The sequence below is a fragment of the Lasioglossum baleicum genome, chromosome 1 (genome assembly GCF_051020765.1).
Source record: "Lasioglossum baleicum chromosome 1, iyLasBale1, whole genome shotgun sequence".
Taxonomy (NCBI): Eukaryota; Metazoa; Arthropoda; class Insecta; order Hymenoptera; family Halictidae; genus Lasioglossum; species Lasioglossum baleicum.
This window is the reverse complement of record NC_134929.1, coordinates 22,448,736-22,461,485: the sequence shown is the minus strand read 5'-3', so window position 1 is coordinate 22,461,485 and position 12,750 is coordinate 22,448,736. Positions and strand designations below refer to the sequence as shown.

At 40.7% G+C, this 12,750-nt stretch overlaps 1 protein-coding gene across 1 annotated transcript; it reads right to left on the bottom strand.

The window, feature by feature from the left end:
- Nucleotides 1–54: 54 nt before the first annotated feature.
- On the bottom strand, nucleotides 55–11,848 carry LOC143213158 (facilitated trehalose transporter Tret1). Its single transcript, XM_076432771.1, has 5 exons — nucleotides 6,940–11,848; nucleotides 2,230–2,450; nucleotides 1,735–2,148; nucleotides 465–1,030; nucleotides 55–378 (listed from the first exon to the last, which is right to left on the bottom strand). The coding sequence occupies exons 1-5, from the start codon at nucleotides 6,978–6,980 to the stop codon at nucleotides 55–57; spliced, it is 1,566 nt and encodes a 521-aa protein (XP_076288886.1). The 5' UTR covers nucleotides 6,981–11,848.
- Nucleotides 11,849–12,750: the final 902 nt, after the last annotated feature.

Below are 12,750 nucleotides of genomic sequence, written 5' to 3'. Positions count from 1 at the left end.
GATTCAACGAACTATCAAGGAACTTCAAGCCGAACGATTACAGTTACATCCGATTCACAATTTACTCTCGTTATCGTCGCAGATCACAACCGCGTTCGTGGCAGCCCACTTCTCTTTGATAGCTATAGACTCTTTCTTTGGTTTGTGCTTCAAGCTCTGTACGCCTAAGTAGTGGTCCTCTATCTCCTTGAGGGTCCTGCCCTCTGTCTCCGGCAGCATGAAGTAGAGTACCAAGCCGCCGAGGATGTTTATCAGACCGTAGAAGAAGAAAGTGCCAACCAGAGTCATTCCATTCATCATGTAGAGGAAGCTCTTGTTCGCGATGGAGTTGAAAACGTAGCCTATGGAACCGGCAGCCCCTGTTCCACTGCTTCGCACCTGTTTGGCAATCAGAAATCATTGTTATATCTAGACTGCGAATCTTCATGCAAAATTAAAACTTCTAGGCTGTTTGCAGGATTTACCTGTACAGGAAAAACTTCTCCGGCGAGAACCCACGGCAGCAACCTAATCCCAACGTGAGACAGGAAGGCTGAGCCGATCAGCAAGGTGGTAGGCAACCACCTTAAGTTCTGTCCGTCGATCACATCATTCTCCTTCAAGCACCCGTAGATGGCTGCGGCACAGAAGCAGAACGCAGTGCCACCGATGGACAGGAAATTCAACTTCCGCTTTCCAGTGAAATGGATGGCGGACACACAGATCAGCGTGCCCAACAATTGCGCAAGGCCAAGGATCACAGCAGCCGTATACTGGTCGATTGGTGCATCCAGCTTTTCAAACACGATCACAGCGAAGGTTTGCAAGCTTATCGTGCCACCGAACGACCCAACGAAGAAGGCCCAGGTGACCAGGAGGAAGGGCATGTAGAATGTTCTCTTCTTGAACTCCTGCCAGACCTTCTGTCGCGACTCCGCTGGCTTGTGCACCTCCTGACATATGTATTCGAACTCCGCCTTCACCTCGGCTGGGCTCACCCAACCCCGGAGCCAGCAGAGAGCGTCTTCTGCTCGCTTCAATTTTCCTGTCGCTGGAACACGAGATCAATTGGTATCTAAATTGCATTACGAACATAAGATCTATTTTAGATCTTAACCCTTTACACTCGGAGCTACAGGGTCTGTCCGGAAAGTAATGCAACCACATTTTTTTTTTAAATCTATTAAACATATGGGTACACACGTTTAAATTTCTTCAAAGTAGGATCCTTGGGCATCGACACATTTTTTCCAGCGCGATTTCCATGCTTCGTATGCTCCCTGGAAGGCGTTTTCTGAAGCCTCTCGTAGTATCCTCGTCACAGCCTCTTTGACGCGTTCCACGCTTTCAAATGGCATCCTTTTAGCACATTTTTAATTTTTGGAAACAAGAAGAAGTCGGCGGGAGACAAGTCAGGACTGTACGGGGGTTGAGGAAGTGTTGTGATCCAACTAAGAAGTACCGTTTACTGTTTTCCCGCAATCTAAGGAAAAGTTTTGGTTGAAAGTGCTCGACGAGGCTGCGACACTAGGGTACTACGAGAGGTTCCAAAAAACGCCTTCCAGGGAGCATATGAAGCATGGAAATCGCGCTGGAAAAAATGTGTCGATGCCCAAGGATCCTACTTTGGAGAAATTTAAAGGTTTGTACCCATATATTTAATAGATTTTTTTTTTAAATGTGGTTGCATTTCTTTTCGGACAGACCCTGTAGTTTGACTCGAAAGTTAAACATCTCTTCCGACCCAGAACTCACCGGCAAGCCAATGGGGGCTCTCCGGAACCAAGCAGAGAGCGACGAGGCAGATGACAGGGTAAGCCAAGTTGATCAAGGCAACTGTTCTCCAGGTAGTTAACTTCCCGCTCAACATCTGGGTGAAGACTCCAAGGATAACGGACATGCTGGACGTAGCGGAGAGCATGCCACGGAGATGTGGCTGCGTGACTTCTGCTACATAAGTCATCACAGGTGCCTCCAGGAGGCCACCAGTCAATCCTGTCAAAGCCAACGCGACGAACAGCATTGCAGCGCTGCTGGCATAGTGGAAGATGATCCACGCTGCAATGAAGGGGATGTTGATCAGCATCATTGTCCTTTTGCGACCTAGGTACTGAGACACCGGACCGCTGACCAGGCAACCGATAGGCACCAGGAAGAGATTCAAGCTGCCTGTAAACACGGAAAGACATTAGTTTATTTTAAAATTGCTTGACCAGGAGGCGTGTTATGAAAAACTATTAGCAGACTCACTGATCCATGTTAACTCCTCCATGTTAACCGGGATTTCCGAGTCTTCCTTCCTCAATTCTGGGATCAGGATCGTGGAAAATCCCAGGGTAGACCCAAACGTCAACATCAGAAGATTTTTCGCGCAAACCGCGGAACATTGCGGCAATGCTTGTCGAAGCTTCGATATCGAAGACACTTCCGTGTTACCGTTCAGCTCCGCTTGCAAACTTTTCTCTCCATTCCTAACGAGCAGATCACATTTATTATTCAGAGGGAACACTGGTATCTATCAAACGAATTATTGGGTCATCGCTAAACAGCGTATTTGATGCATTTGCGACAAGAATGGGTAGGTGCAATTTAAAACGAGAAAAGTGAATCGAATCAGCTAACTGGGAAGATGACTAACAGACCATCAGTCAGTTTTTTTTTTATTCCGTCAACTGTTGTGGCCTCTGTCATTGACACAGATCCTTTCGGCGTGAAAGGCCCTCCACTCCGATTTACTACGATTACATAAGCGTCGGTGCACGTTCTCCAAGGTTTGCGTAACCCGGAGCACCAGTTTGCGCAGGTAGCTCTCTCGATTCCCTTGTGGAACGAAGTTTCTCCCTCTCCTTTACAGCACACACCGTTGAAATTTCTCTTCTCAATTATTCGAACGTGTCATTTATTTCCCATTACCAAAAGAAATTCAAGAACCCGCTTGGTAATGTCAACATTAAACCTATCGAGCACTAGAAGCGATTCAAATTGAAGCATTTGAAAATGACATGGCTCTGTGTATTTATATTTTGTGCAATTTAGTAAAATGTAGTAAAATGAGAAATATAAAACCGGTCGTTTGACCGACAGTGGCAGGTTTAGTGTTGAACAATTAACGCGGAAGGAAACTTTTAATAAATATGAATATATTTATCAATTTTTTTGAAAGGAAAAATTATCTTCGGACCCACCTCATCACACCACCCTCACACCGATTTCTTCTTCGCTAGACACTGACCAAGTCTCTGTTCAAGTCTCACTGACCTCTCAATTTATAGATTCAGACATTACATCAATCCCTATTGATAATAATTGTCGTATCATGCCGGTGCCACGCGAATAGCATGACGTCGGATGTCAACGATACCCCTAATCCTTTATTTCCTATTTTTTTTAGAGGATTTTCCGCAAACAGATCGAACCATTCGATTTTTTTTTCTTGGCTGAGGAGCCCGGATCGAGAGAAAAAGCCAATAAACTCTTGGGGATTAGGGCAGCGATGCGATAAGAAGACAGAAGAACCGTCGACGAACGTTAATCCGTTAATGCGACGACGGACGACGACGGACGACGACGATTTACTACGTCGTAGTCGGTCGATTTATCTCACGTTGAATTACCTTTTTAATGATACTGATTCTAGGTATGCGTTACTGTTCGAAATAAAACAATGGATTCATTGGAAATTTATTTTGCAATATCAATGCCAAGTAATGTGATGATTAGACTGCGGATTGAATTTCAACTTCTAACGATGTAGTAAAATGTTTCGCATGAAAATGGCATCTCGAGGAAGTAAATTAAAAATAATGAATTTTGAAAGGAGTAATACAATTTTTCTGCGTACTGTTGTACAAGAATTTTTGGAGAAATGGAAAAGAACAGCGAGAACGTCTCCAGGTAACGCGCTTATCGCAACGCCTGTATCTGCTGTTTCAATACAGCTTCTGGCCTCGGTTGATCTTTATTATCCTGGCTTAATTCGTGTTAAGCGTTGGCTGTTTTTTTCCCACCTGTGACACGTCGAAATTTTTCTATTCTGACCGATAACGAGGTGAAGGCGCGAACAATGGGCAATACGAAAGGAAGGAAGCTCCAGAGTGATAAGTCGACTGGGAAAATTAAGCCATCCGAAGACAAACGTAATCTAGCACAATCGTCTGAGGCTATATCCGAAGTTCAATAGAAACGGTCGTTGTCACTTATCGCGATAATCCTCCGTCGCCACTAGATCCATCATTCATGAGAACTTTCCTCGGTAATAGGGATCAGTCTTGATAAAGAGCTCGCGAATTATGGTGTTTCAGCCACGGGCAATTAGGCGAGATTATTGGCGAATGAATTTTTGAAAAATTTACATGCTTGAAAAGGATGAATTTGGAGTGCGAAACCTGTAACAAGTTTGAAATCGAGTACATCTATCGCTTAACAATTAAGCGTTGGGTAACCAAGAAAGAAAAATATTCTCGGCTCGATCGAGTCATCAAAGAATCATTAACGTTCCATTTTAAGATCACCAGCTGCTACGGAGGATCTCGCGATTTTCGCGCTCGCTGAGAATATTCTGCAATGATCAAAGGATGCGTTTAAAAATGCTAAACACTATGGTAATAACCCGATGGCTATGAATTGCCGGAAAAAGTTGGACACTTGGTTACGTAATTGCATTAATTGTTTCCTCAACATTGTGCTGAAGATGTAATAAAACGATTATTTATAACCTTGGCTTGTTGATTACGCAAAGGGACCGTAAAAGAATAACATAAATAACCGGGCATCGTTAGACTGGTTATAAAAATGTCAAGAGAATAATAAAGAAATTTTCCGAGCAACTCGGAGAAAAATCAATCGTGTTTTTCTTGGTCTAGTCTTCTGTCAGTTCATCCTATCGGCTAGTCTAAAACTTTTAATATACATATGTAATGATGTAAAAAAATAATTTAGCGTGAAGATTTATTGATCAATGAAATGATTCGCGTTTGAACAGCTGTTAGGAGATTAGCTGTGAGAAAAATTGGATAAACCATTGTTGAGTCGTGATTTAAGTGTTGTTCTAAGTAAGCGTTATTGCCGAGAGCGATTAGATATGGTTAAACTTTAAACGAAATCCTCGAACGCTTCTTCGATTAGCATGCAAACATTCCAGTACGGATTTTTCCTCACTTTTAGGCCCAGATTTGAAGGAACGATACTAATGTTATTAAAGTTATCGATCGTAATGATGTTTAAAAACAGACAAGAATTATAATCTCGGCGCAACGGTTCGATCAATTAAACAACTAAAGCAATTTTACAAATTAATTTTACACTTTCTACGTTTCGATCCTAATTTGGATCATCCTCAAGAAAAGCGGAAAAACTGCGTCTGGAAATATACCAATTGAAATAAAAACAGTTTTGATGTTGGAAAAAACATTGAAAGATTGACTCACTTGCTTTATGGAAATTTTAACATTGATATTTAATTTGGTGACACGTGTTACTCATACTAATGAACGATACTAATGTGTATAGACGACTTATCTCGACACGTCATTGCGACTACCGATAAGAAACTAACAATTGTGTAATTGCGATGTTAAATAACATTCGATTAACCATTCGAGGTCCGTTCGTGCGAAAGAATTCGACAAACGATGATAAACGACGGTACATAGCATGAATCAGAGGGAAGCGCAATTGTGCCCATCATTATGAAAGCGGTCTAAGTCATATGTATTTTCTTGCCTCGAGATATCTCGAGGGAAGGGATATTGACACTTAAAAATCAATAAAAATTAATCGCAAATCACACGAACAAACCAGTTAATTACATCTGGAAACACTAAAATACTTATCTTAATGGATTCAACGAGAAGCGAGAATTTCTTAACGTCTCTAATTAATTGTTGATGGTTCATCGAACTTCTTATCTGAATTGTTGACGTGTGCGTATCAATGTAAGATGCATTTATATGCAGAAAGTTACGTAAAACAGATTACAATGAACTAACATGATAGAAACATAATAATTATGTGACACTAGTTGCCCAAGGTCTCTGCGTAGACACGCGTCGACATTCACTCGAAGAAATGCGTGTTGCCCTGCATAAATTGCATTTCCGCATATTGAGACGAGTACTTGGCCGTGATATGGAAGCTGTTTCTCCAGTTTATTGTTTACATTTTGCTCTGCTACTTACAGCGCATTATTTATTTATTCTCATCTCAGATTTTATTAGTCTACCTTTTTATATTATTTATTATTTTACCACTAGATTATCTCGTGTTATTCATTTCGATAAACACTTCAGAAACTGAGCATCGCCATTACTATCAAGAGCACTATAAAATACTCATTCAGATGGAGATAAGCGATACAAAACTGTATGAAACGTTAAATAGGAAAAATAACGACAGATTAGATTTTTATTTCAGATTGCAAAGAACCGCGAACACTCGAGAATAATCTGAAAAACTGGTATTTTTAATTGCCAGCCCAATTAAAAATAGCAATAAACAGTTCTTCGAGCAGGCTATTTGACAAATAAAATTTCTGTAAAATGAAACATATGTAGAGTCACCATTGGAATTCAAAAGCAACGTTGACGTCGATAACGCGAGTGTTTTCTTTCAAACAGGAAAACATGCCATTAGCTTGTCTAATCATTTAAACAATATTTAATTTTCGATTGCTAATGGTCGAGTTGGTCGTAAACTATTGGTCAAACAAACAATGCTACAGAAGTGTCCTTGTCCACTTTCTATTCACAAAGCGAACCGCAAATAAGTAATTTGCTGTTTACCGCACCAATAGCAAAAGAGTTTCTCGAATCATTTTAAAAACAGAGTATTATATATATAATTTTCCTCCTGTTTTAAACTGCACCAACCCGTTTTGATCGCAAATATATAGAACAATATAAATTTGAGAATTTCTGTGAGAGAAAAACGAAAGAGAATATTATTAATTAAATAGAAACATACTTGTTAGTTGCTTCGTCGTTCGGGGACGGTGTCTGCGCCATTTTGAATGATTCGGTCCCAACAGGTTGCACTTCGATCTCTCTTCAGTCTCCACGAAGTTCACACCAGCATTCTTCGTATTTAAGTACGTTGGAGTTATATAAAAAATCAAAATCTTCCGATCAAACTCTTAATCAACGATCATTGAAATTCCCCTTTGAGATACTTCCTCTTCAGATTATCCTCGAGTTTCCACAGAAATCTGTTTCCTCGCGTTATTTTGCCTCCGATCGAATCAACATTTAACGCAAAATAGTTTCTTCCGCAATTCATAAGCCACATTCCTCTCAGAGAATTCTTCTCCGTGAACTCTTAGATCTTCATCTTTACCTTCAACATCTCTCTGAAGGTATCAGCTATTACATCTAATTATGCACCACGAAGGACACGCGATAGCAACAGTTCCTTTCTCCAGCTTCACTTTCGTTAACCTGATCTGCCTCCTCGCAGTCAGCAAAGAGATCTAATCGAAGTGATTCAATCTCTGAAATCTCGGGCTATCTATAGAGCTGACATTTCCTTAGCTCCCATCAAAATTCTCAGAGATATCAATCTCTTCTTGATTCTCGGCAAGCTTCGGGACTACCGTGCACCAGTGATTACACTCGTCATTCCACACAGCGACTAGATGATAACAATCTTGTAGCTCTATCAGCTTCAAAATTCATTCCAGGGAAAGTTTCTTCCAAAATCTTCTATTTGGAAGTCCTAGCCGACCGTTCGTCTACATACATCTTCTACTTTCCAACCTGGAAGAGGTTTCTCTTCTCTTTGGACACTCGTTGATGCTTCTATTCCCCTCTGTTCACTTGTACAGAGAACCTGAAAAAGCTCGAGCTTCTCTTCCTTTTCTCCCACTTGTAAAAATTCTCCTCCTTGCAGAATCTTAGGTGACGAAGGGATCGGTTCTGAAGGTAAACGACGAAATCTGGCCTAGCTGGAGCGGAGCTTGAGGACCTGGTTCCTGGTCCGGAGTGTGCCGAGCCACTGAACGACCAACAAAAGCGAATGTCCGCGTACCTTGCGTTACCTCCACCTCTTCCTCCTCGAACACATTTGTACGAGTTGTTTCGTGAACGGGTATTCCCCTTCTATGGGCCAATACGACCCGCCTCGGTTAGGCAAACGGTGATAGTCGTGTTTTGGTGGCAACGGATTGAACGTGTCGCTGTTAATCCTCTTTGCGAATTGACGACATTGTCGGATGAGTGGAAAATTGTTTATTGATGAGCCGGGCATTGTGTGCACGCGTCTGCGGTCCCCAGCCACGTATGATCATTAGGGATTCTTTGCAGAAACAGAAACTCGTTCGTGTCATGTGTGTTTGGACCGAGGATTTCACACGTTTATTGTAAAAACACGCACAGTGACTCACTTTAATATTCACTTTAATATTGCTCTCAAAAAACGATAAATTTTTTAATATTGGACTATACGATTTGAACGTTTTTGAAAAGTTAGAGCCACAAACAACCGCAAACGTTAGGTGACTCACCCTGTATAATTCCCATATCTTAATGAACATTTACTTGTGTAGCGGCCACCGGCACGTACAATAAAACATTTGGCGTGCAATAATGGTCGGGACGGTTTGCGAGGCAAGCAGCAATAAAGCTATTTTCGAGAAAGCCGTTTTCAACGCGTACAATTTAGATATTATAGATTATAGACAATGCACGTCCCGTTCTCTAGAATCTTTCGTTGCCGGCCTCAATAGCAAACGCTGGTATCATAAACCCCCGAGTTTCCGAAGGGTCGAGCCGACCGAGATCCGAGGGGCCCACACAAGGCCACGATAAGTACCTCGCGGACCCGGAGGAAAATCCCGCTATACCATAAAATCCCTCACGGTCACTTCCAGCATTCCCGAAAATGGTGGGAGTGTACTAGACGAACAAACTACCCGATTGGCAGCAATTGTTATCAACTGCCCAATCAGTATAGTTTAGCGTAGCGGAAAAAGGAAGCTAAGAAGCTCTAGAGACTTGTAAGAGTGAAGACATCAGTCCCATCAGTCTGTTGAAAAAAGTCAGTTCCCGCGAACTTGTGCTACTTTCATTAAAATACAACAACCTAGCTTCTTCAACTGCAAGTAATATTGCAGTGGTAAAACACAGTACTGTTTAGAAAAGCGTTATTTGCTACCACTGAACTACATTTCTAATATAATGCAAAGCTTTTCTTCTCTATGAGAAGCTTATCTTCTTAAAGGATTGCAGAACAACATAAATATTCATATTCGATACACTTGTCTATATTGTCTATATCAGATGTTCTATATTTAACTTGAATAATTCAACACTGTCAGATTATGGCAGCTGATTAGTGTCTACTTCTATGAAAAAAAAAACCATTTACACTCTAGTCTTAACTGAATTATACTTTACAAATTATAAGAACAATATCTCCAACTCATTTCAACATTTTTTTAACGAATAGTAAAAAGACCGACAATCTAAATAAATTTTAAACAGAATTTCCTTTGTAAAAGGTTCAGAAGTTTTATCATTAGAGAATATTAGCCGTGGATACGATTTAGAGACAACGACCGGCTTATCAGCCATGCTGTCTGCTCTGAACAAGTATGTACTTGTATCCTCTAGCATGATCAATCATCTTCGAGTGTACAATATTTAATAATAGCACAATGCGTCAATCAATTTTCCATTCTACATTAAGAAAATATATAAATTCATGATAGCTGCGATAATATTAATATTTAATGTACTTGCAAGTACATACTAACAATCTCCATCATCTTCTACGTACAGGGTCATCCGTTTTTAAACGGCCAAACGTTAACCAGCTGTAGAGGACCCCAAATGGAACAACTTTTACCCCTATCACTTTTTTTGTTTCGGCCTTGATTTCCAGATAATTGCAAAAAACCATCATTTTTTGAGTTTACATAAAATTAAATATCTCAGGACTCCAATGATGAATCTTGATGATTTCTCCTTTGTTTAGTTTAAAATAAGTAGGGGCATCTTTTTTATTAAATAAACTTTTTTGTATGACCTTCGGATCATGGTTTTTTTGGCGTGGAGCACACCGTGGAGCCTGAAAGAAATAAGTTGGAAAGTGGCGGTGGAGTCCTGGCGTTGGAGTCCTGAGATATTTAATTTTATGTAAACTCAAAAAATGATGGTTTTTTTGCAATTATCTGGAAATCAAGGTCGAAACAAAAAAAGTGATAGGGGTAAAAGTTGTTCCATTTGGGGTCCTCTACAGCTGGTTAACGTTTGGCCGTTTAAAAACGGTTGATCCTGTATATACAATAACATTTTTATATTGTTTGATCTTAATCAATGAGAATTCCGTTGGTTAAGATCCATCGATCGTCTCTTCCCTAAACTACTAAAGTTTGCCCTACTGTTACATGTTCCCGTATGGAACATAGTAATTAGAAAATATGGTACCGTATCTGGGGATTAATGAACTCTACGCTGCTTATAAAAGATTAACATTTGCATTGGCCATTACGCACGAGGCCTGATCGCGGAATTATACTGATATGTCTTCCATTGATCTCTTATCTCTGCATTAATTAAAACGATTCTCATCGGATCAAGCTCCCGCAGGAAACTTCCACCGATGTAGATCATTGTTGATTCTTATTATCAACTTACATGTACTAAGACAGACTTTTCAGGCTTTGTGACTGCAGAGAAATGATTCAGAATGTCGAAATTGATAACATATCGAAAAATGATCGAGATCAGAAGATAGGTAGCTGTTTTCTGCAGGTTCACCTAATTTAATTATCAGGTCGCTACTGTGACCATTATACACCTCGAGGATTCCCCTGACCTCCTGTCAGCTAATTACTGTTTTCAAACATCTAAACGGTTTTACCAGGAAGGAAACTTTCGCGATGTTCTTAGAAGTCTTTAGAGAACCTATTAACACCAATACCCTGGATTTTGATTGAAATAGAATTATATCCTGTTTTCATATTTCTTTGAGGGAAGAGAAACAGAAAGAAACTAAGATTTAGTAAATGTGAGAATTTATTAAGGATGATATATCTGGTGTACGACAGATTTGCACTTGGTAAATTAATTAAATAAATATCAAAATGACACGGACACCTAAATGATTGTTAGCCAACCAGCTGCGCCGTTACAAGCACTTACTATTTCCCCCCCCCCCATTTTCTTTCTCTGCTTTTTCCTTCTTTTGCGATAATGTACTTTCTTTTTGTCGGCTTAACTTTAACTACTCACACGAGCGTGTCACGACCTGATATGATTTACAACTTTGGTTAAGAAAAATATATGTATATGTATGTGTATATATATATATTAATCTCTATATTAATAGATCATGATCGTGATCGCGAGCACTAGTTACCTTGAACAGGGTATCAGAAAATAAAAGAGACTTGTCGATACAAATCGTCTTACAATTCAGTCTAAAGGCGTATTAGATCACTATGTTGTGTAACATTCATTTCGCAACGCTCATATTAAACCTTTATCGCAGATGGAGCACCCGAAAATTAACTGGATATACGTAGAAACCTGTTCGCACCCTTTTGGACCCTTGAGAATCTACCGCACGCTAATCACGCTAATTTTAATTCACCAGAAATTGCATTGTTTCGCTGGAAGTTCTTTTACAATACTATATCACATTGTCGGAAGCGTAGAAGAAGTTTGGGTGCGATCAAACGATACACTTGAACTTCGGAATAATTCCTGTCTCGAATCGATTCAAATTTTTCAATCGAACACTCATCCAGCTAATTATTGGGAGACCCCACCGTATTAGACATTCTTCAACAACGATGCTACAAGTACGTAGCTTCTCGCACTGGACTTGATCAGAGCTCTGCGCACACCCCGCACTCATTCCATCAAACGTGGTCGTGAAAGCGAACAATGTATTTCGTTTCTACACACTCTTGTAAGTCTTACTACAAATTACACATATAAAATAGGACCCAAAGTTTGCTCGGCGAACGAGCAACACGATTCTTCCTTAGAAAAATAGACCGCAGGCTAAAGCTAAACAAGACTAAGCGTTTAGTACAGGAGGTGACAAATGGTGAAGATTTTTCGAATGCAAGTGTTCAAACTTAACAGTACAGAACAAGTCTTTGAAGATGAACATTTTTCGATCTCGAGTTCATGAACGATCTCGAGATCAGGGTTACCATATTCTAGTCTCGCCAGGCCCCTTACCCTTCCGCCCCTCGTCCAGCTTGTGCCGAGTCCGCCCCACTCTTCCCACTAAAACAAGTTAGCGGTACACGTCAGTGTTAGTGAGAAGAGTGGGGCGAACTCAGCAGACAAGCTGGGCGAGGGGCGGAAGGGTAAGGGGCCTGGCGAGACTCACATATGGCAACCCTGATCTCGAGTCTCCTTCTCCAAGCTACGTAGAGGTCCTCCTACGTATTAAAAAACTGAGATCCCTTCCTTCAATGTGTTCCTCCTCGTTCGTCCTTTACCACAACAATTCCCCATTTAGTTCCGCTAAACAGAGACGGTATAAAGGCACTCTTAGACCGTGACACGTGCAAGACCGATTTCGCGTCGCACGTGTACAGAGACATTTTTACCTATACAATAAATGTAAAGCTTCGTTAACATCCATCGTCGAAACTTCCAAGGTCGAATACTTGGACACAAACTCGTCACGTTCTCCGCTCATTAAACTTTTAACCAGTCGTCCTCGCGCACGCGACGGTTAATTAACATCGTTATGTACTTGGCTTTGCAACACAGAAGTGAAAATCCAGCACCTCCGTGTTCTCGCGAGACAGCACCG

Coding starts and splice junctions, on each gene's coding strand:
- LOC143213158 (XM_076432771.1), bottom strand. CDS start 6,980: ATGGCGCAGACACCGTCCCCGAACGACGAAGCAACTAACAA. Junction 2,451..6,939: donor AACGACGAAGCAACTAACAA/GTATGTTTCTAT, acceptor TCTGCTCGTTAG/GAATGGAGAGAAAAGTTTGC. Junction 1,031..1,734: donor GAGCCCCCATTGGCTTGCCG/GTGAGTTCTGGG, acceptor CTCGTGTTCCAG/CGACAGGAAAATTGAAGCGA.